We start from the raw sequence: 24,948 nt of genomic DNA on the forward strand, positions 1-24,948 counted from the left end.
GCCAGTCAGGAATTTTTTAGTTAGCACCGATGAGTCCGTCATTCACATAGGCTTCCTCCATCCCCCCACAAAATGAGGTCATCTGAATGATAAAATCCTTTTCTTTTCCCGCAAAGGAAAGTCACCTTGCCTAGTACAATCCTTTCCTTTTGCTAATAACTTTCGTGCCCCACCCACCTTCTATGAAGCCGTCCTTTTTGTACATCTCCTCAGACGACCCCTCTATTTGCTAGATGGGATGCTGCCCAATTCATGAATCTTTTAATAAAACCAATAATATATATTGGTTTAAATGTATTTGGTTGAATTTTTGTTATTTAACACACCCTTCACATATGAGGGATTTAAGGAAAATGTGTGTACACGAGTCACAGGCACATTGTGTAAATATATATTCAGCAAATACACATTGACCTTGGACTGTGAGTCAAGTCCTATGCTAGGCACTTGGGGTGAATACAAAAACGCTACCTCCACGGTCTTACATGTTAGCAATATACAAAACTAACTACAAATATTTATCTATTTTAATATCACTGTATAATTAAACAGATTATATAGTTCACTAGAAGGTGACAAATGTAATGTTTTAAAAAAAGGAATCAAGGAAAGAACGGAGTGTGAGTGGTAGAGAGTCTCCAGTTTAAATAGGGTCAGCTGGGGGGCCTCATGGAATTCTCTGAAGCAAAGCACTGAAAGAAGAGAGTGATAGGAGATAAAATTTGGCCATGGAAATAATATATTACTTGCATGAATAACATATAAACAGCAGATGACAAGATATTACTTTAAAAAATTCATTAACATTTTAATATTCAGATGGCCTCAAACTTCACTTATACTTTAAGCAACTTCTCTGTCATATAGGCAAAACCACAGTTGGGTTTTGTATAAGAAAAAAATAAATTAAGTAGAGGATAACATTACTATATTTCCTGGTGTGTCGAGGAAATAATTCTTAAGTCATAGTAATTGGAAATCTGCAGAGGACTGATTGGAACTACACAAATAAATTTACATCTGTTCATTTTTCTTCAGGAGCAGAGGAAAAAAGATACTTTTTTTTTTTTCATAATGCAAAACCTCCCTCTGAGAAAACTGAAATTAATTTACTTCAAATTCTGCTGCATATCTGCCTCCATTTTTTACATGAGCATAATTTTAGGACAAACACATGCAAAAAAATCTTCTGACCATTTAAGCAACTTTCAATCAGTTTTAAAGTGAAACCAAACAAAAGGCATTAAAACAGAATGTGATTATGAACTTCTTTATAAAAAAAAGTTATGGGCTATCTAATACATGTCCTCAAACTTACCTACAGAACTCTGGATGAAAACGATTATAAAATTAAAAGCCATTTTAATGAGATTTCAGGAAAAAATGCCTTTCATCATTTTTCCAACATGGAAAACAGTTTAACTCTCTCTATACAATTACCCTTGAACGAATATTTCTACATGGAAAAGCATGACCCACACAGTGCCATTTTAAAATTACATTTGTAATAGAAAACCTGTGATACAAATGCACACAGAAATGATTCAATCTCCTTCTTTCTCTTGCCAGACTCTAATTTCTTAAAGGATTCTGATTTCCCCCAATTTTACACTGGGTTGTGTGGGGAGGGCAAAACTTAACAGTTAGTTCCAGGAGGCAATCCTAGACACCAATACTATAATGTGTAGTTTCCACTGTTATAAAAGAAATCAGTGTGAAATAATAAGTGGCTCGATTCAGTTCTATTCAAAAGCATTTATTGAATACCAAGGAGGTGTCAGGACTTCACTACGCGCTAGAAACAAAGACACAAATTATTTATACCCCCAGCCACCAAGGAGCTCCTAGTGTGAAGAACAGTTCTTAAGTCATTGCACCCATGCATTTCATAGGATAAAATCATTCTATGGGATATCCTGTAGCTTCGTGATGAGAAAATGGACTTTTCTACTTCATTCAAGAGAAGTGAATAATATATGCAAATTTCTAGACCCATGTTGTCACTATTTTTTCCCCACAGGTACATAAAGCCACCAAGAAATATTTAACTTCTTTATACTAGATGATCTTTGGCCATTTTCCCCCTTCTTGTTGTCATATTCATCAGCATCAATAATATCAAATACCCCAGTCTTCTTTCTTTCTCCTTCAACATACTTTATGGTTCCTCTTTCTCCATTCAACTCTTTAAATACTGATATTCTCCAAGATTCTATCTATGGTCTTTCTTTCTTTTTTTTTTTTTCTTTTTTTTCTTTCTTTCTTTTATCCATGTGTGTATACACACACACACACACACACACACACACACACACACACACACACACAGTTTCAACTTCCATACTGAGATAATCACAACTCCAATGTACTCATGAGCTGTAAAAATGCATTCTAGTTGCCAAGTGGGTGCCTAGTAGGCATCTGAAACTTACACAGCCAAAACCAAATGATTCTTTCCCCAAATATCTTGTTAATTTGTTTTCCTGGTATGACTCTTCTTTTCTTGGCTTTTCGTTGTTATTATTATTATTATTATTATTATTATAATTTTTGTCCAGGCTGAGTTAAGTCTCTGTCTGCCTTCTAATAATAATATAAGCTTATCTGTTAGAAAGGATGCTACTTTATTATTTAACAGATTTTTAAATCCAAACTACAAGCTACTTGATAGCAGAAACTACACACCCGGTCAGCTTGTCCCCACCATTTACCACAATGTCTGCTACTCTGAAGGCACTCCGTATTTGTCAAATAAATTAATGAATCCTTATTTCCAATACATAAATTTGCAAATGTGCTCATATCTATAAATGTATTGAAAAGATACAATCAGTGTTAACCAAACTTTATAACTGCACATTCTTTCTCAGAAATTAGTGAAAACAAATGATGTTAGACATAGGTGTTAAAAGAACTGGGGATTTTAGAATGACAAGAAAACAGATTTCATCTCCTGATCTAAACTTCAAAATCAACTCACAATGAAACAGAGAAGAGGTGTACAAAATGAGCCATGAGAGAAGATGGCAAGCAAGTATGAAGTGTTCACTTGTCTAACTATAATTGCAAAACAACTGAAGTGCAAAACTAGGTGCAAAACAACTAAGTGCAAAACTATGCATGGAAGAGCAGGTGGTGTGACTCAGAAGAACGGTCTATAGACTGGGATTTATAGAGGCAAATGTCAAGGATACTTATTCCAGCACTTTCCAGGAAGGAGCTTCAGCCAAAGTTTCACAGCAATAGGCGGTAGGAGACTAATGTCACTGTAAATTAATTCATCTAATAGTCCTCAGCCTGATTTTTTAATAAACTAAATGTTTTCAATACATAGAGAGAAATTCACTTATGTATCCTATACAAACTTGACTGGTCTCTGAGTCTTCCAGTACTTGTAACAACACAGTGGAGGAAATCCCATGAAAATGCTAGCACAGAGGAACTTTCCTAACCTTTTGTGAGCTTTATTTAGATAAGGTGGGCTTCCTGGGATTGCACCAGGCACTTGAACAGATCCAGCTTCTTCCCTTAGAACACTTACAGAAACTTACTGAATACTACTGAGTGCGATGAATTTTCATGTTACCTACAAATTCTAATTTTAACTGATAATCACATAGATGCTTCACCATAAAACCTACAACAAAAAAAAAATCTTTCTTTTTGTGTTTTTCCTTTATTTAATTGACCTGATGTATTAAAATTGCAGCTTCCCCATAAAATCATTTCTGACTTCCTCTTTACTCTCCTGCAGATGTTCAGGTCATTATACAATAATTCTCTTGTCTTAATCTATTTTGGCATCCAACAGGACAGATGTAGCCAAAGTTCTTCATTATAAGTATATCATGACCAAAACCCGAGAATGGATAGTTTAATACTAAAACATACTCAAGAATTTGCACACACAAATGCATGTTTTGTTGATGAAATCACTGAGCATGGTTAATTTGCCCTAGTATCAAATAAATGTTAATTTTTACTTTTAAAAATATCCCAATAAAAGCTACACTTATGTTCTTAGCTGATCTATTTGTCCTGCAGAGATGGTTAATATTACTCCAAGTCCAGAAATTAGGACTGAAATTACTAAAAGACAAATTTTAATAATGTGTTTCTATTAACAAAAAACAGCTGTTAAAGCACTCATATATCTCAAGTTGGATTTTAAAATAATGACTCAATATTCTCAGAACCATGAAACATCTTATCATCTCATTTTTAACAAATCAGAATATAAGGATATACTTCACTATTTACTATTTAGTTTTTTTTCTTTTTTTTTTATTTTTAAAGATTTTATTTATTTATTTGTCATAGAGAGAGAAGCGAGAGCGAGCACAGGCAGACAGAGTGACAGGCAGAGGCAGAGGGAGAAGCAGGCTCTCTGCTAAGCAAGGAGCCCAATGTGGGACTCGATCCCAGGACGCTGGGATCATGACCTGAGCCAAAGGTAGCAGCTTAACCAACTGAGCCACCCAGGCGTCCCAGTTTTTTTTTTTTTTCTTAATTAACAAATGAAAATACCAAAATGTGTTTTGTTGAAATGTCCCTTGGCTGTATCTTTGGGGTAAATACCCAGAAGTGCAATTGCAGGATCATAGGGAAGTTCAATTTTTAATTTCTTGAGGAATCTCCACACTGTTCTCCAAAGTGGCTGCACCAACTTGCACTCCCACCAACAGTGCAAGAGGGTTCCCCTTTCTCCACATCCTCTCCAACACACGTTGTTTCCTGTCTTGCTAATTTTGGCCATTCTAACTGGTGTAAGGTGGTATCTCAATGTGGTTTTAATTTGAATCTCCCTGATTTCTAGTGATGATGAACATGTTTTCATGTGTCTGATAGCCATTTGTATGTCTTCATTGGAGAAGTGTCTGTCCATATCTTCTGCCCATTTTTTGATATGATTGTCTGTTTAGTGTGTGTTGAGTTTGAGAAGTTCTTTATAGATCCTGGATATCAGCCTTCTGTCTGTAGTGTCATTTGCAAATATCTTCTCCCATTCCATGGGTTGCCTCTTTGTTTTGTTGACTGTTTCCTTTGCTGTGCAGAAGCTTTTGATCTTGATGAAGTCCCAAATGTTCATTTTCACTTTTATTTCCTTTGCCTTTGGAGACATATCTTGAAAGAAGTTGCTGTGGCTGATATTGAAGAGGTTACTGCCTATGTTCTCCTCTATGTTCTGCCTAGGATTCTGATGGATTCCTGTCTCACGTTGAGGTCTTTTATCCATTTTGAGTTTATCTTTGTGTACGGTGTAAGAGAATGGTCAAGTTTCATTCTTTTACATACAGCTGTCCAATTTTCCCAGCACCATTTATTGAAGAGACTGTCTTTTTTCCACTGTATATTCTTTCCTTCTTTGTCAAAGATTATTTGACCATAGAGTTGAGGGTCCATATCTGGGCTCTCTACTCTGTTCTACTGGTCTATGTGTCTGTTTTTATGCCAGTACCATGCTGTCTTGGTGATCCAATTACATAATACTAACATATTTTCTCTTACTGATTTTGGAAAATAGTTTATTTTTGTTTGTAATAAAGAAAATATTTCCAGGGTTTTGTGGGAGAAAAGGAAAATAAAACTCAAGCCTTGACATTAGAGGATATATTCCAGAATCTTCATCCCATATCAGTATGTACATATATTGTACACAATAGCAATGGTCTCTCTAAGGGAATTTCACCACTTTTGGACACTGACTCTTTTCATAGACATAGATAGATGGATATAAATTTAGAAATTTTACAGTAAGTCAACGTGAAGAGTCAGGTAAGTAGACATGGGCAGTAACAACAGCAGGGAAAGAAGTGGATCAGCTAGGTATAAGGAGCAGACAGAATTCCTATCCCAACAAACTTGAATTTTGTTGATTTATTTCCATTCAGTAATGTATTCATTAATCAACTCGCTTATTTGTTTATTAATCCATTCACTGGTTTATTAATTAATATATCCATAGTCTAATTCATTCATTAGCTTGTTAATCAACATGTACATAATTTAAAGTCTATGTGCCTGTCACTATATTTGGCATCAAGGATGCAATGGTATCTAAGCGCCCTCTGACCTTAACGAAATCACACTGTAATTAATGGGAATATGGTTTTCAAAAGGCAATATGATCCTTGGGGCGCCTGGGTGGCTCAGTGGGTTAAGCTGCTGCCTTCGGCTCAGGTCATGATCTCAGGGTCCTGGGATCGAGCCTCGCTTCGGGCTCTCTGCTCAGCAGGGAGCCTGCTTCCCCCCTCTTTCTCTGCCTGCCTCTCTGCCTACTTGTGATCTTTCTCTCTGTCAAATAAATAAATAAAAATCTTTAATTAAAAAAAAAAAAAGACAATACGATCCAGACTCAACGGAGCCAAGTATTAGTTGCTATGGTGAGATTTGCAGGGGGTACCTATCTTCCAACTCTGAAAATATAAAAGATCAGGAAATTTTCCCAGGGAGTGTCACATCAGCTAATATAAAAAGAATATAAAATTATCATCCAGGTAAAAAGAATGGGAAGTGAGAGGTAAAGAGGTCAAAGGGGAGAAAATGGCGGAAAATGTTACATGGAGAAAACAAATAGTATGTGCAGGCCTCTCAGCAAAAAAGAATGTGATATAGTTGGGAAAACTCCAAAAAGAACCTTCAACTAAAATTCAGATATGTGATAAAGCCACAACAACAATAATAAAAACTTAGAATTAGGCATATTTAGAAAAAATAAACCTAAACAATCAGGAATAACCAATTTAAAATATAATGGGGGGAATCTAATTCACATTAGCAAAAATAGATTGTAAGAATATTAAGAAATACATAACATAAATATATAATTTAAATTGGTAAGGAAGAAATAAAACTTTCACTATGTTTAGATAAATGATACTATTACAAAATATTATAAAGAGTCCACCAAAACAACTATTAGAACTGATAAATTAGTTCAATAAAGTTGCAAGATACAAAATTAATATACATTATATCTGTTCTATTTCTATACAATAATGGGTAGCAAAAAGAGAATTTAAGAAAACAATCCCATTTACAATTGCACCCATAAGAGTAAAATATCTACGAATAAACTTATTCAAGGGGTTGAAAGATCTGTACTCCAAAAACTATAAAACATTAATGAAAGAAACTGAAGATGAAATAAGTGGAAAGATACTCCATATTCATGGGTTGGAAAAACCAATATTATTAAAAATGTCCATAACAACCCATAGCAACCTACAGATTCAATGCTATCATTATCAAAATGCCAACAACATTTTTCACAGAGCTAGAACAAATAATCCTAAAATTTTTATGGAACCACAGAAGATCCAGAATCAATACTGAAAAAGAAGCTGGAAGTATCATAATCCCAGACTTCAAGATATCATAAAAGGCTGTAGAAATCAGCCTTTGGTATTGACACGAAAGAACTAACACATAACTCAGTGAAAAAGAATAGGGTCCAGAAATAAACCCACACTTTTATGAAGGCTAATTAAACTACAACAAAAAAGTCAAGACTATATAATGGGAAAAAAGTCTCTTCAACAAATGTTTCTTTGGGAAAACTGGACAACTACATTCAAAAGAATAAAATTAGACCACTTTCTAATACCTTACACAAAAATAAACTCAAAATGGATTAAAGACCTAAATGTGAGACCTGAAACCATAGAATTCCTTAAAAAAAGCACAGGCAGTAATCTCTCTGACATCAGTTTTAGGAGCATTTTTCTAGCTACGTCTCCTATGGTAAGGGAAGCAAAAGCATTTTAAACTATCGGGACTACACCAAAATAAAAGGCACAGCAAAGGAAACCATGAACAAAACAGTAATGCAACCTACTGAATGAGAGAAGATGTTTACAAATGATATATCTGATAAGGGGTTAATGTCCAAAATAAAGAACTTCTACAACTGAACACCAAAAACCCACAAATATTCCAATTTAAAAAATGGGCAGAGGATCTGACTAGACATTTTTCCAAAGAAGACATACAGATGGCCAACAGACACATGAAAAGATGCTCAACATCACTAATTATCAGGGAAATGCAAATCAAAACCAAAATGAGATATTGCTTTATACCTGTCAGATGGATAAAGTCAACAACACAAGAAATAAACATTGGAGAGGATGTGGAGAAAAAAGAATCTTCCCATCAGTAATCACTAAAAGAGGATTATGCCTTAATACAAAAAATATCCTGGGTTGATTAAGGACTCCCCCACAAAAACACCCCAAAAATAATTCTAAAAGTATTTAAGAAATGTACAATTTTAAAATTATCCGGTGAATGGTCTTCATAAAGACAGAAAATACAGAGGCTTTAAGTGAAAGGAATTGTGGTTTTACATAGATAGATAGAAAAATATAAAATTCAAGTTAAGTATAATAAACATTATAGGAAAAGCATAAAAAAAAAGTAAAAAGTAGGAGAAAATATTTGCAAAACCAATTTTTATGTATATACTTAGAAGTGCATGGGGCATTTTATTTTAAACCCCACAAATCGGGGCACCTAGGTGGCTCAGTCGTTAACCGTCTGCCTTTGGCTCGGGTCATGATCCCAGGGTTGTGCAATCAAGTCCTGCATGGGGCTCCTTGCTTCATGGGAAGCCTGCTTATCCTTTTCCCACTCCCCCTGTTTGTGTTTCCTCTTTCACTGTGTCTCTCTCTGTCAAGTAAATAAATAAAATCTTAAAACAAAACAAAACAAAACAAAACACAAATCAACATGAAAAATGTTACCCAGAAAAACCAGGCAAGAAATATGAACAATTAGTTCCGAGTACAATTACAAAGATACAATAAAATAAGAAAAACTGTTCAACTCTACCTGTAATTATGGAAACAGAGAATGAATCAGCAGTTTTGAAACCATTTTATTGGGCTTTTATTAATGCTAAGTAATCGTCTCAGTAGAAACCACTTAATGTGAATCCAAATGGGGAGGGTCATACAAATTTTGACACACACACACACAAATTTAAAAATCAATGGTGCTAAATATATGCAGGGGAAAAAAGTTAAAAAATATATGTACAACTGCGTGTATATAAAAAGTTGTGAAAAATCTGAAAAGATATCTCGCAGAGCAGGGAAAAGCTGGGTAAGATGCAATCAGAAACTTTTATGCTTTACTCCATATTCTTCAGTACCGTTTTAAAGTTTTACAAGATTGTATTTGTGTATTGATTAGTGAAAATTATCAATTAAAACAAAGTATGTAGTAGGTTGTAGGCCTTGCTCTTGCCAGGAGAACAAGCAGGTTACTGTAGACTACCCTACCTCCTTCCAGCCATCAGTAAAGAGCCAAAAGAATTGTGTATCCGAGTCCTATAGACCTAAAGCCAGTGAAATTTTACCCAACACCTCTCAGTCATGTTTATTTCACATAATGGAAAGCAATTCCAGGCACTCCTGTTGGAGATCCTCTTCCCAATTCTCTATTTTGGGGGACCAGTCTGCTTACCTAATATCACATGCTCGTCTCTCCATCCTTAACACACACGCACCACATACATCCATCAAACTTGGCAGGAAACCCTGTTCTGAACTCTAGTCTGTGGCCAAGGGGTTCTTTCCGCTTCATTTCCACCAATCCTCAATCCATGGGCTTCTCATGCCTTGTTTGCAAAGGAGCTCAAGAATGGCTCAGCTCTGTCAGGTAGTCTCACCACTTCTGTAATCTCTGATTCTTCTCACCTCTCAAGGGTTCTCAAAACCTGACCCCATAAGAAGCCATCAATCTCTCACTGGAATCTGATCTATAGTAACAACTCTGCACCCCACATTTCCCTCACTGCTGTATCCTCAAATTACTTCCCCAAGAGTTCTTGTCAGCATGATACATAAACTCATTGAGAATCTACTGAAACGTTTTCCATAAGGCGTCTTTCACCTGATCTGCTCCTCCATGGGAAACTACCGTATGATCTCTGTCAAACTGAAGCTTTCGACAGGCAGCTCTTACTGGGTGAATTAGGTCTCCTCCAAAAAAGTCATGTTTAAGTCCTCACCCCCGAAGTCTTATAATATGACCTTATTTGGAGTCAGGATCATTGCAGACAAAAGCTGTTAATTTAACGAGGGTGGGCCTCCAATCTGACAACTGGTCCCCTTATGTGAATGAAAACAAGAACATACAGGGAGACCACCACATGATGGCAACGGCAGAGAGTGGAGTTCTGCAGATGCAAGCAACAAATGCCAAAGAATGCCAGCAAACCACAGGAGAGAAGCAAGGAAGGATTCCCCTATAGGTTTCAGAGGGAGCAAGATGCTGTGGATACCTTGATTTCAGCCTATAAGCCTCCAGACCTGCGACAAAGTCAACTTCTATTGTTTTTAGCCACTTACTTTGTGGCGTGGTTATGGCAGCTCTGGGAAACATGAGCCATTCTTGATATAAATGTGTTTGCTTCTGAAATTGCAAGAAAATGCAACTCTAGACATGTAATTCAAGAAGGCTCCTTGTGACCTGGAATCATTTTGTGATAATAGTTAAAATGCCCTTATACAATTCTAAGGCCGAGGTTATTTAATATCCATTACTAATCTTATCACTTATATCAATAAATGGGATCTTCTTTGCTCTGACACAGATTTCATAATTCATTATAAAATCAATACAATTAGAACTGCTTACATATGAAGAGATAAAATGACCAATAAGAAACTGCCACTACCTCAAGAAAATGAATGTGAATGGAAATGATCACTGTACTTCAATATTAGATATAGTATTGCTATTAACTTTAGGTGCATATTCTTTACATTATAGAAGTACATAGTTATTCCTATTTTATTATAATTCTTATATAAGTTTACCTATTATTTATGAAGCAGACATTGATCCAAAGCTTCTTGGCATTTCTAGAGATGATCATAATTCTTTCCTCTTGTGACTTTTTAAATTGAAAGAGTATAATAACTGAAGGGTAATACCGAATACCCCCTATAAATCTTAGAATAAATCCCATCTGATAGTGATGTTTTACTTTTTAATATGCTGCTACAGCCACCTTATTAATTTTAGGTTATATGTATGTTTATAATTACAAGAATAAAAACTTGTGGTCCTGTTATTTTTGTTGTTTATTTGCTTTTGTTGAATGGATTTGATTTTTTGCCTTCTGCATTTTTTTTTTTTAGTTTTCGATGTTTGTTGTTATTGTTGTCATTATCCTCCTTTGTTTTATCTTCCTCCGTTATTTGTTAAATATAGTCAGACCTTTTGCCATCAATTTATCCAGCTTCACAAGTGTGACTGGTACAAGAAACATCACCTGACTGAAGATTTGACAGGACTCACTTGTCAAAAGCTTTAACTTGTTTCCTTGTGGAGAAAATTCTTTAATATGGTTTTCAAATTTCTCCAAATTGCCTACTTCTTCTTAAGTTAATGTTGATCATTTATATTTTCCCAGAAAAGCAATCATATCACAAAGATTTTCATTATGTATAACCAATATTTTATTAGTTTAAGCTTCCATTTGTGGTTGTAGCCTCTTTCTCATTTTCTGTGTTATATACTCAAGATTTTCTATTTTGTCTTATATTACCCTTGCCAGAAATTGTTGATCTTTTTTTTTTTTAAGATTTTATTTATTTATTAAAAAGAGAGAGCACAAGCAGGGGGAAGGCGCAGAGGGAGAGGGAGAAGCAGGGTCCCCACTGAGCAAGGAACCCAACACAGGGCTCAATTCCAGGAACCTGAGATCATAACCTGAGCCGAAGGTAGTCCCTTAGCCAACTGAGCCACCCAAGGGCCCCAGAAATTGTTGATCTTTTAAAGAACATTCTCTTATACTTATTATTTCCCATTGTTTCTTCATATTCTACTTCATTAACATTTTGTCTTTACCTCCTTAAATTATTTTATTCCTCCTTTCCCAGCTTTTTATATTAGAGGATGACACAGGTTCTTACAACATAGAACAAAATGGACAGCTAACTCAGGGTGGCAAAATCTCTATTATCCACGAAAATGACCCCTTCTATTTATATAACATATCAAGAATTGATTAAACCACATTAAATTTATTATCATCACTGTGAAACCTAATACCCAATGAAATATTCAATGCTCTATTGAATTACTTGTTTAAATATCATCTGGAACAGACTGCGAGGACAAATCTATAATCATAATGAAAGAAAAATGGCTGAGTATTTTTCAGGCTAGAAATCAATTATACTTCAGATGCAGTGAGTACTACAGGTTGAAAGTCAACTATTTATTTATAAACTTTGACAATATAAATCATTGAGCAATAGTCTATCTGCTTTGTCCCTGAAAGAGAAACCGACATCATAACACAGATCTATTAAACTGGTCTTAAAATTACTTGTATAAACTACCAGATTTTAATGAATATAGCAAAATGAATAAAAGGCTGAAGATAAGGCTGTGTGATAAATGTACTACATTGGTTGTTTTTAGGAGTTATAGAATGGGGAGATAGTGAAGTGGGTGAAGGGGTCAAAAGGTACAAACGTGGTTATAAAATATCTATGTTATGGGGATCTAGTGTATAGCATGGCCACTATAGCTAATAACAATGGTTGTATATTTGAAATTTGCAAAGAGAAATTTGCCAAGTAAAGGCTGTTACCAAAAGAAAAAAAAAAGTAACTATGTACAGTGACATATAACTAGACTTGTGATGATCATTTCACAATACATACCCATATTGAATCATATTATATGCCTGAAACCAACACAATATTATATTTCAAATATCTCAATCTTTTAAGAAGTACGTAAGTACTGTTTCAAATTTTACATTATATGAGTGTTATCTGTAAGCACGGATGGAAGTGTTATCAAAACATTGTAATAATGGATTTAGACAATTTAAAATAATTTCTGTACCACTTCCTGAACTTAGTTCAGTTGTATAAACACATGATCCTTCTAATAAAACTCTATAGCAAAAGTTCAGGAAACTGGGGCACCTGGGTGGCTCAGTGGGTTAAAGCCTCTGCTTTCAGCTCAGGTCATGATCCCAGGGCCCTGGGATCGAGCCCCACATAGGGTTCGCTGCTCAGCAGGGAGCCTGTCTCCCCAGCTCTCTCTCTGCCTGCCTCTCTGCCTACTTGCGATCTCTGTCTGTCAAATAAATAAATAAAATCTTAAAAAAAAAAACAAAGTTTAGGAAACTTAGTTTCATTAAAAAAAATAATAACTGATACTCTCTATTAGATTATACTCTCTATGTATTTTATTTTATTACTATATGCAAAGGTAGTCTGAATTTTATTTTTCTGTATTTAAAAGATATATATGGAGGTTTTTTACCCCATACCCTTGTTTATTTCTGCCAGCTTGAGAAGAAATACTATTAGTGCATGGATATAGAGTCAGAACATCTTACATTTAAATACTGTCTCCTTTTTTACTTGTGTGATCCAACACAAACTACCTGAGTTTCACTGCCCTCATTTTGCAGGCCTCATGTGAAGACAAACTGTCACAACATATGTAAAGAATCAAGAGCGTTCGGCACATAGAAGTAATTCAAGTAATTGCTACCAGAGAAAAAAATTAAAATTATTCTATCATTTTATAAATAGGCAGTATAACTGTATGTCTGTACCTCCAGATATAACTTGATATTAATCCTCCAAAAAAAGTTCTGAAAGTTTTAAAATCTCTTAATGTAATAATGCTCCCTAAACTTCAGATACAACAACATATTCTTTGTATTATTGTTTACCTATTATTTTTCCAAATCATCATTTTTTCTTTCTACGTGGACTTAGAACAATGTTTAGATATCACAGTTCTATTTTAAAAATATAAGCAGAAAAATAAAATCACAGGGATTAATTTAAAGATTATCACTGACCTCTTAGAATCATCCTGTGTCTGGCCAGTGGTAGTAGACCTCACTATACCCATCATTGTTTTGAAGTTACATAATAATGTATGTCTATCTACAGATTATTTTCCTAATATAAATTCCTAACAACATGAAATTTTTTCAGTAGTTTACAAAGCAAGTAGATTTAGAAACACTGAATATGTTTTTTAAAAAAAAAATCTAGGTTACTGATTAAAAGTTAAGTGCAGGACCTAACAGGATCTTATGATTTCCAAAAGCTTCTAAAATTCACAAATATATGGGTACGTCAAGTCAACTAATATAATGGGTTCATTAGTTTCAGCCTTTTATTATAAAACAACTTTAAGAGTAACTGATGATATGAAATGTGATTATTGCCTGCTATCACCACAAAGAAGTGATATCACATTAAGCTTACTGGTAAAACTGAGCAAAGCACATTCCTTTTTTCTTTCAGAATTGAAACAGGGCATGGAGCAATTTCTGTGTATCAGACAAAATTATGTAAAGAAAATAGCATTATATATCTTAAAAGAAAAACTTTTCATCAGATAGTCTCTAAATGGTCCATGAGAAAATTGGCTTCTTTCCTAACTATGGAAATAAACAGAAAAAAACAAAACCAAAAACAAAAGTTTGCTCCTAGGGACATAGGATATCAGACATATTTATGATATTATGGGTAGTAAAATATCTATCTTGATACATTTTATTAATAGTTGATTAAAATGAGTGAAGAATTCACCTCTTCTGAAATATATGTAGTATCAGAATTCTATCAATCACATGGGTTTTATAATCCAATACTTGAAAATCATTGCAACATTTCTTATGGGATTTAAGCCTCTCCATCTGAGCTAACAGTTAAGTGTAGTTTAAAAAAACTGTCATATTAGTAAAAATATTCTGGAATTGTACATGTCATTTATAAATAAGAAAAAAATTTTATCTTGTTAATAACCAATTCTCCAGCCAGGATTTTTCATTTGGGTTTGGGGAGGTCTGCCTTTACCATAATAGCTCAAATATACGACCACAGAGGAAGTTATAAGATACAGGTTTTAAATTACATGTAAAGTGTATTTGTCTAATTGAATAGATTTCTCTTCTCAGCAAAAAGTAAGCCTAGATAGATAGATTTCCCTTTTCTTTCAACCCATGCCAGATATCACCAGGAGGTAGGTAACCTTAAACCACTGGCTCTGGGTAAGAAAGAGAAAAATAAGCTTAGTGAAGAAGCATGGGTTGTTCAGTTTACCTTCCCCTCTGTAAAACTGTGGAGAATGGGAACCAAAAGAAAATTGCCATCCCATATTGCAAGACAAGGGGTCCCTTTGAACATGCTACTTTCAGATGAAAAAAAAAAAAAATTGCAGATTTATCAAACTGGTAACTTCTTTTTTCATAAAATAAAAATGTCATTAATCAGTAATAAAGAAACAACACATTATTCAGATGAAGCAGACATGGGGAAAGCATTTGTGGGAGTATCTATACTCATTCAAGTAAAAAAAAAAAAAAAAAAAAAGAATTATTTCCAGAAAAATGGTAGTATATACACGGTAAAGCATGAAACAGGAGAGCATGAGAATCTGGGACTGTACAAACTGGAGGTGTTCCCCCACTGAAAGCATTCCTGTTAAGAGAAAATTAAACACTATGCAAATCAACACAAAACTCATGCTGATCTAATTTAGATCATAGCCCAGGAGACTGAGATCCTGGGGTTACAAAGTCCAAAACAAGGTAAATATAGGAACAGGAAGTTAAAAGTGAGCTCATCCTATCTACCTTCCCTTAAAAATCTAGATTTTGTTTATTTTCATTCATCTTTTCATTTTTTTTCTCTCTGTTCTTTTAGACTTAGCCTACAAAAGATTTAGTTGCAACCAGAACATAAACACATATTAAAAATTAAGTTGTGGGCACCTGGGTGGCTCAGTTAGTTAAGCAGCTGCCTTCAGCTCAGGTCATGATCCTGGAGTCCCAGGATCAAGTCCCACATCGGGCCCTCTGCTTATCAGGGAGCCGGCTTCTCCCTCTGCCCCTTGCCCCTTTCATGCTCTCTCTCTAACAAATAAAATCTTTAAAAAAAATAAGTCTCAAACCAGTTTGATACTATCAATATAACACCATATTCATTAAGCGAAGTAGTAAACATATTATGCCTGGTCCCTTCCTACAGAGACTTGATCCTTCTCTAAATGAGTCCAACACCGGAGTCCCTGGCAGAGGAAGTGTCTTACTGCTCTTGCCCGTCTCCCCCATGTTTCCCTCAAGAGAGGAGACATGACCCCAGAAGGGTCATCCAGATACCCTTCCCAGGATTAACAGAGACACCAACCCAACTCCTTCTGAGTCTGAAAAGGGTCAGGATATTACAAAGGTGTATGATTTTTTCATCTTTCCAATTGATATAGACAGAGTCCTACAAAGAATGGAGTGAACCCAAAAGAAATCACAGACGCAAAATATAGAAAAATCTCTGAAACAAAAAACACTGCCTCTAATTATGCCTACATTTAGTCAACCCCAGGAATTTTCAGTTACAGGAGTTAATAAATTCTGTGTTGAAGCAAAGTTAGAACAAGTTTCTATTACTTGCAAACAAAAAAATGTCATAAATATAAGAGACAAAGAAGAGATTCAGGTTTTGCCTGTTTCCATTAATATCTTGCTGTACCCCCCCCGCCAGGGCTTTCCAGCCAAAGAACAGCAGATTATTTCCCTAGCGATTTTTCTAACCTGACATACATAAATACTCTAAATTATCCCATTATCCTAACTTAATTACCAGTACCTTTGGAGGAGGCGGAGAGGTGGGAGGTGAAGGTGGAACCACATCATCTATTGATAACTCCCCAGATTTAGGGCATGTTCTATATCTACTCTGACACAAACAGCTCTTTATTAGAGGATTACATCTATTCTTAATCATGAAAATACTAATTATATGAAGTATTATACATACCAACCTGTTTTTCTGATCCCAACTAAGTATTAATGGAACTTAACCGAACAAACAAAAAAATAAAAAACTACAAGCATTTAACCAATTGTTATATGACATAGTACATCAAAAAACAACAACAAAAAAAACCCTCAACCACACTATATCAATATGCACAGATATTGATGTAGAAACCCCAAACAAAGAAATCACAAATACTATTCACCTACCACTCTCACAGGTATGATTAATGAAAAGACTATTTCAGAAAAACAGCCATCATCATTTCCATTTCCAGCAGTTAAATCAATAGTCTCTCGCCACAGGTTTCAAAGATGAACCAAACCAGAAAAAGTAATGCATACTCACAAATTATAAAGCATGTCAGCCATGTTGCTGCGGTAGTACAAAGCATTTCTATAGGCGCTTTCAGCTTCAGAAATTTTGCTCTGACTCTTCAGAACATTTCCAAGGTTACCCCATGCTGCCAAGAAGAGAAAGAAGTATTCAGGCTGAGCGTCAATCCAATTACACATGACATAATATCAGGCCATCAGGAAGTACCACAGGGAGAGAAAACCTTCATAAAACATTCTGAAGAGGGAAAATTTATTTCCTTTATGCTCTAACATTTCATCAAGCCAGGAGATTAAATACAATCAAAGTCTTAAAAAAATTAAAGTAATTATTATGTCTCAAAGCTGATATACATATGCAGTTCATCACAAGGCCAAGAACAATGTTATCTTAAGCTCACCTACAAAGACTTCAGGCTCTTTTAAATTTCGGTAGGGGTCTTCCTGGCCTGAAATTATTGTATATTTACTGAACGAGAAACTGTAAGAAATCATCTTAAAGTAAGCAAAGATTTCATTCAAACATGATAAAATTGATAAATGACGTGGAAGAAGAGGACAAAAAGCAAGATAACTAAGATCAAAGCAATAAAGAGGCTTAATAATTATCAGAACATATTGGTAAAACACTGTATTCCTTAAAGTGGTTAAATACACATGATTTGTTCAGATATAATATTCTTTTATACCTTCTCTGCTAATAAATCTATTTGTAGGAAAACCACTGTCTCATTATTTTCATAGATAATATTTATCTTTCTTAAAGATTTTATTTATTTATTTATTTGAGAGAGAGGTGAGGATATGTGAGCACAAGCAGGCAGGAGGGGCAGAGCTAGAGAAAGAAGCAGACTCCCTGCTGAGCAGGGAGTATGACACAGGGCTCGATCCCAGGACCCTGAGATCATGACCTGAGTGGAAGTCAGACACCTAACCGACTGAGCCACCCAGGAAATGCCATACATAATGTTTAAATAAAATCTGTAATTTCTGTATGCTCTTAATTTTTCACCCCAAGTAATAATGATTTGTCAACATTCAAAAGACCAAAGATACACTGTCAACCACTGTCTGTATAGAATGCCTCTCAAGCTGACCTGGACCTCCAACTTGGATACTTCTATTATCTTTCTTCCTTACCATAAGGACATGGGGTGTGGAGTCCTGAAACTGGAATCCTTCCCAGGTAGAAGACAAGGATGAGAAGAAGGCTTATGTGTATCAAGGTATATTAACTTGGGTAATTACTGACTATATCTGAGGAATGAAGGGGTTTGGGGGTACCCATTTTTAATGCATAAAAAGGTGCCTAATCTTGCAAAGGCAAAGTCTCCGGTGTGCCGTGCTAATTTAACACTGTGCCTTAATTTACTCATCTGTAAAACAGGAAAAATAATTAGTATTTCATGGGTTTTGTGGTGAGGATTAAATGAGTTAATGTATGTAAGGTGTTAAGACAGTGCCTGTCATGTGGCGAACACTCAGCAAATATTTGCTATTATCACTAATATTATTGTGATTGATACTTTTTACAATTTATAATGTCGAGCTTTGCTTATAAAAATAATATCAAATATAATACACTTTATGGCCTTATATCATCTACAGAGAGTAATAATTTTCTATATTTGGAAAGTCATATACCTCCTTTTTCCTCTGATGGAAAACAGAAGGAAAGCACTGTTCGTACAATTATTCATCACCTAATAACATCACATACGACACCACACTCCTGAATGGATCGTCTCGCTGAGCTCTGAACCCAGTCCTATACATAAATACACTGCCCGCTCTGTGAGTGAGGAAAACAGCCTCAGAGACACTAAAGAACTTGCAAAGTTAATACAAAAGTATCAGAGCAGGAATTCCAATCCAAGTCTGGTGGCTTCCAAACTTTTTCTACCGTCCACCTAGCATTTTCAGACCACATTTCATCTTTCACCACAAACCAATATTCACACACTACAAATCAGACCTTGGCATTATAAATCCATGAAAAACTGAATCCATGAAGTGAAAGATGAAACTTAGCTTTAAAATATGGTCAAATTAGCTTAAAATATTCTCAAATTCAAATACTACATTTAATAATAGGAAATACAAAATGGTAGGAAAAGCATAAAGTAAATTATAATTATCTTCAAATTTAATAAGGTTAATATCACATGTATTTTATATCTAGCCCTTCATCCTCTGCCACCAAAATTACAACATGAATGAAGTATGGCTCTGTGGAAACTTCTAACAGCCAGGCTGTTTTCAACACACTTCACCTCTCCCAAAGTTCTGCTCTGATTATGGCATTAGTAAATGAAATTCTATTTACACTGGAATTACTCCAGAGAAATGCCTCCATATATTAATTGAAGCACCAGGAAAACACCATTATAGTACTATCTCATCTAGCCCAGAGTCTTAGAATACAGACACTGAAAAAAACATAGCAAAGAACTACTTTGAAAATTTTAAGGCATATTTCCAGAGAAACAGATTGACATTTTGCTCAGGTACTTATATATCAGTGAAATATTAAGCTAGTAAGTGCCTCTTTAATAGTCAAGAGACAGAGTTATGTTTAGAATATATGTTTACTGAGTTGGTTATTCATTTGTTCACTCATCTACATACACAATTCTTAAACCAGTATTTGCTAAGCACCTGTTTGGTGTGGAGAACCTGATAATGGACCAGGCACCTGGACCTGCACGTACATGCAAGATCTCACCCACACAGAGCTCATGTTGGAAGTGGGAAGTGGAGTGGGGAAGGAAGAACCAACCACACAACAGAGTAAATGAGTTAACTGAGATAATGGTAAGTGCTAATGATAACTGCTAACAAAATAGCCATGTAAGATGGAGGGGATGAGGTGAATTTATACAGAGATTATCTTAGAAAGGAGGAAATGGAGGTGATGTCTAAGGGCGGAAAGATAAGGGAGCCAGCCTTGCAAAGACTGGTGAATCCAGCTAAGGGGAAGAGTAAAAGCAAAGGATTGAAGGTGGCCCCCACTGGGACAGGCAGCAGGGGAGATGATTACTTCAAAGTGAGAACACAACCCAGAATTTAAAAAATCCCTGGCAAGGCTATCTGAGGCAAAGCCACAATGTGAAGCCAAGTTTCTTGTTTTTTGTGCGCCTAGAAGTCTCTCACATCCTTATGATTCAGTCATTGCCCTGGGTGCCTGGGAAATGAAAAAAGAAAATTCCCGAATTAAGTATATATGTTTAAAACAATTTTACCTACTTATTGGATGAAAGAGGAAGGAAGGGAGAAAGCAGAAGAAGGGTAGACTTTGATGTCCTGAACTCAGACACTCACAATCAGGCTACTTTTTTTTTTTTTTTTTAATTGTCCCTACACATTCTTACAGAATACCAATTTGAGAAAAGATTATTTTGAATCCATTATAAGTGAGACAAAGCAAGATTACTTCTTAATTTTACCAAACACAAAAAAGAAAAAGACCGCAGTAAACCCACAAAATACCAAACATCCCTCTCTCTTGCTAAATGAATGACTTCTTTATCCAGTCACAGAATTGCTCTAGCATCCAACCTAGAGAAGAGTCCTGCTCCTTTACACCCTCTCCCAAATCACCCAACCTAAATTCAAATCTTATGATATAACCTCAGGATCCCCACAGTGTAATGTTCCCTCAATGAGAGTAGTAATTAAGCCAAATTCTTTACTATCAATATGTTCCCGAATGTCTTTGGCTGAAAGACATTGATGGAGGATTTCATCATACTCAAATATGAAACAATTCCTTTTCAATATCTTCCCTGCCTTGTTCTTTTTCCTCATGCTCTTTTATTACCATCCTACCAGTCTATTCTTTCAGTGTTTTGAAGGAGAACACAGGCAGATCATGACTCCCAGGCATCCAGCAAAGGAGGCAGGTCACCCTGAGGGCCACCTTCACCAGCTCAATAATACATCTCACATTGGCCGTGAACATTCTGGTTCTCCTTACTCATAAGTTTAAGGCATCAAAATCCCTTTTCTTTTATAATTCTTCACAAAATAGAATTTATTTACCAAAATAAATTTTGGGTTTTATTTTTTTTATTTTTTTATTTTTTTTATTTTTTTATTTAAGGTAAGAGCTACCAAAATTTACACTAAAATTGTTGTACCCTGGTTTTGTTTTGTTTTGTTTTTTTGGTATGAAAACTGCTGTCACTATTCTGTCACTATTCTAATTTAAATGTGATTGATTCTTGCATCCAGGCTACAAAAGCTCAATGTTAATATAACCATCACTTCTAAAAATATAAAACTGCCCTACAGAATTCTGACCTAAATTTTAAAATGCCACTAGCTGTCAAATAAATACTAATTCTTTTCATAGAAGCTATTCATTTAACATTTTTCAATGATAAAACAAAAGTGCAAAAAACCATTGAATTAAAAAACCACTGAAGATTTAGCTACCACAGATACGGTTGTTGTACCCTTAATCGGAACTATAAAAAGTACATTTTAAAGGTTAATGTTATGATTTCACATCTATATAATTATCCTATAGAATTAATCAGTGCAGCTATTGTTTTTTTTCTATTACTTAAATTTGATCACTTCAAGTCAACTTTTTTATATCAGATCAATTTTTAAATCTAGCTAGTCTGATTATTTGGAAGTATCCAAGCTAAAAACTTGAAAAATACAGAGAAATTTCCCAAGTATCATTGGTGGGACAATTTAACATTATAAAGATGTCTAATCTCCAAAATTAATCTATAAATTCTATATAATTTCAATCAATACTTTCACATAGTTTATTAATAAACTCAAATTTTTTCTAAGCATAATATAAGAGAAATAAAAAACGATTTTTATACCATAGTTACCCATATACAAAGGTAAGTTCCAGATAGTTTTAAAAGTTAAATGTGAAAAGATAAAGCTAACAAGAATATTTAGGAGAATTTCTCTGTGGAAGGAAAAGAGACTTCTTAAAAAGACCTCTAAATATAACTCAAAAGGTTTTTAAAAATTATGAAGTTGATTATCTCAAAATTAAGGACTTCTAATTATTGAGGGATAATATGGACAAAGTTAAATATGCATTCATACACTAGGAGAAGATATTTCAAAAAATGTAAAAAAGAAACTGTACTTTAAAGAAAAAACTAACAAAGCAACCAGAAAAAGATAGAAATACAACAGAAAAAAAAAAAGTGGGCAAAAGATTTGAACAAAAATGGAAACACAACAAAAAGTTTAAAGCATTTTAACTAGTATTCAAATTCTTCAATAACCCAGAGAAACACAAGTTATTACAATAAGATTTGAGATTGGAAATATTTAGAAAACTGGATAAAGCCAAGTTCTGCTGGGTTGTGGGAGAAGGCCCTGTATCCTGTTAGTGGCCATGTAAGACTGTGAGAGTAGTCCTGTAGGGCCATCTGACAGAACTCCATGCAATCAACAAGAATCACTATGCCCAAGACAAGCCCTAACCAGCAATCCCACTCCCAGAGAACATGTAAGAGGGTGTTTAGTGAGAGCCTCTTAGTGTTGGCTGACACTGGGAACGAAATCAACATGTCATTGTCATGGGAGTAGCACATGGGCCATACACTTTAGAGATCAAAATGCAGAAATGAGGATCAGCAAATTCCCTGTAAACACTGTAACGTGAAAGGACCTCAGAAAGCTGACAAAGAATCAAAACATCAGAGGCATTCTGTGTCACAGACCGAGAAATATATATTAAAAATTCATTCCCACCCAAAATATCACTACGCAGTTTACAAAGATAGATTATAAATTGAAGGACGCAAATCAAGTACTTTAGAGCAGTTGTCCATGGTGCAAAGGAAAAAGGAAGTTAGGAATAGAGATAAAAGGGAATAATCACAGGAATAGAAGAGAGGAAAGCTGCAGGAATCATCCCAGCCATGCTCAAACTGGCCATGAACCTAGGAATATAATTAATCTAGCTCCCTGCAACTGGGTTTGGGGTGGTAGAGGGAACACAAGGGAAATGGAGGGGAGAGGAGGAAAGGAAAGAAGAGAGAAAAGAAAAATTAAGGTCACATCCCACATTCTTTTAAAATAGAGATGGGGTTATCCTATATCCTACTCAAGGAATAAAGGGTTTAACAGTCACTAAACTTTTTCTTGTACTAAGACAATCAGAAACAGATGTCTGGGATTATCTTCAAATTTTCACTTGGTAATTACACTTTGGACCAACAGAACATAAAGATCTTACATCTTCATTAATATTTAATGTCACTTCCATTATTTTTTTACATGTTTAGGCCCATATACTTCAGTGATACATTCATTTCATAAATGTACCTTTTGTTGAAGTACAGTTTTACTAGAATAAAATCACTAAAATTCATCCAAGAAATTATGAAGTCTAAAAAAATACACAATGCTTTGAAAATTTGTATTTTAATAGACAGTGTGTGCACATGAATCCAATTCACACTTTAAGCTCTGGAGATAATATAATATTTGAAGTTTAAGAAATGTAATTATTCTAAAATCTCAGTGTAGTTTTTAAAAGTTCTTTCCAATAACATCTGAAAATATTCAGAGTACTCATTTTATACTTGTTTTACAAAATGAATATGATCAGAAGTTTCTCTCATTTGAGGCAACTGCTATCCCATCCCATGGACTTCTCTTCTAGCCCTATGAGACAAGGTAGATGAAAAAGTGGAGCAGAGGAGGCAGAGAAAGAATTTTAAAAATTCACTGTAATAATTAAAATAATAAAGAGTGCTTTCGTTTATTTAAAGCTTGCTATATGTTTGTCAGTGTCCAGAGCTTAACCTAATAAAAGAAACCTTTATGATATATTATTATACCCTTCCACACATTGAGGTCCTTCATCCATTTTGAGTCTATTTTTGTGTGTGGTGTAAGGAAATGGTCCAATTTCATTTTTCTGCATGTGGCTGTCCAATTTTCCCAGCACCATTTATTGAAGAGGCTGTCTTTTTTCCATTGGACATTCTTTCCTGCTTTGTCGAAGATTAGTTGACTGTAGAGTTGAGGGTCTATTTCTGGGCTCTCTATTCTGTTCCATTGATCTATGTGTCTGTTGTTGTGCCAGTACCATGCTGTCTTGATGATGACAGCTTTGTAATGACTCTTAATCTCACAAAACAAACTGAGGGTTGCTGGGGGGAGGGGGTTTGGGAGAAGGGGGTGGGATTATGGACATTGGGGAGGGTATGTGCTTTGGTGATTGCTGTGAAGTGTGTAAACCTGGTGATTCACAGACCTGTACCCCTGGGGATAAAAATATATGTTCATAAAAAATAGAAAATTAAATAAAAAAAAGATATATTATTAAACCCAATTCACTGACAAGAAAACTGTGCTTAACTCCCTAAGTAGCAAAAAGTTACTGACCAGGAAGAACAAAGATATGTTAGCTTCCAGGCATCAGAATCTATTTACATGTAATGCTATCTCATGCCTTCAATATTTAGTTTGAATATAAAGTAGAATAGCATAATACTCAGAATTTTTACATATTTAATTGAGGGCTAAAGAATAATATGAAAACAAATTATTCAAATGAATCATCCCCTCAGAACTGGTAGGGGCAAAAAACAACAACAACAAAAAAGAACAACAACAACAAAAACACTCCAGAAACAACAGCAAAACAGCTATCCCAGAGGTAACTGGTCAAGATGGTGGAGGAGAAGCAGACTGAGATGACATCAGGTGGCAGGAGTTCAACTAGACAATTATCAAACCATTCCGAACACCTACAAACCTACAAACCCAACAGGAGATGGAAGAGAAGAAAAGCAGCAATT

The 24,948-nt window shown here is 35.0% G+C and overlaps 1 protein-coding gene across 2 annotated transcripts in view; it reads right to left on the bottom strand.

Moving 5' to 3' along the window:
* The window catches only part of TMTC2 (transmembrane O-mannosyltransferase targeting cadherins 2), a 437,070-nt gene that overhangs the window by 179,423 nt on the left and 232,699 nt on the right, over positions 1-24,948 (bottom strand). For both annotated transcript variants that reach the window (XM_082742213.1, XM_082742214.1), the window contains one exon: positions 17,166-17,280. In XM_082742213.1, coding sequence (XP_082598339.1) covers positions 17,166-17,280 — 115 coding nt within the window. The remainder of the gene's footprint in view (positions 1-17,165; positions 17,281-24,948) is intronic.

Source organism: Mustela nivalis, assembly GCF_964662115.1.
Source record: "Mustela nivalis genome assembly, chromosome: 7".
Classification (NCBI taxonomy): Eukaryota; Metazoa; Chordata; class Mammalia; order Carnivora; family Mustelidae; genus Mustela; species Mustela nivalis.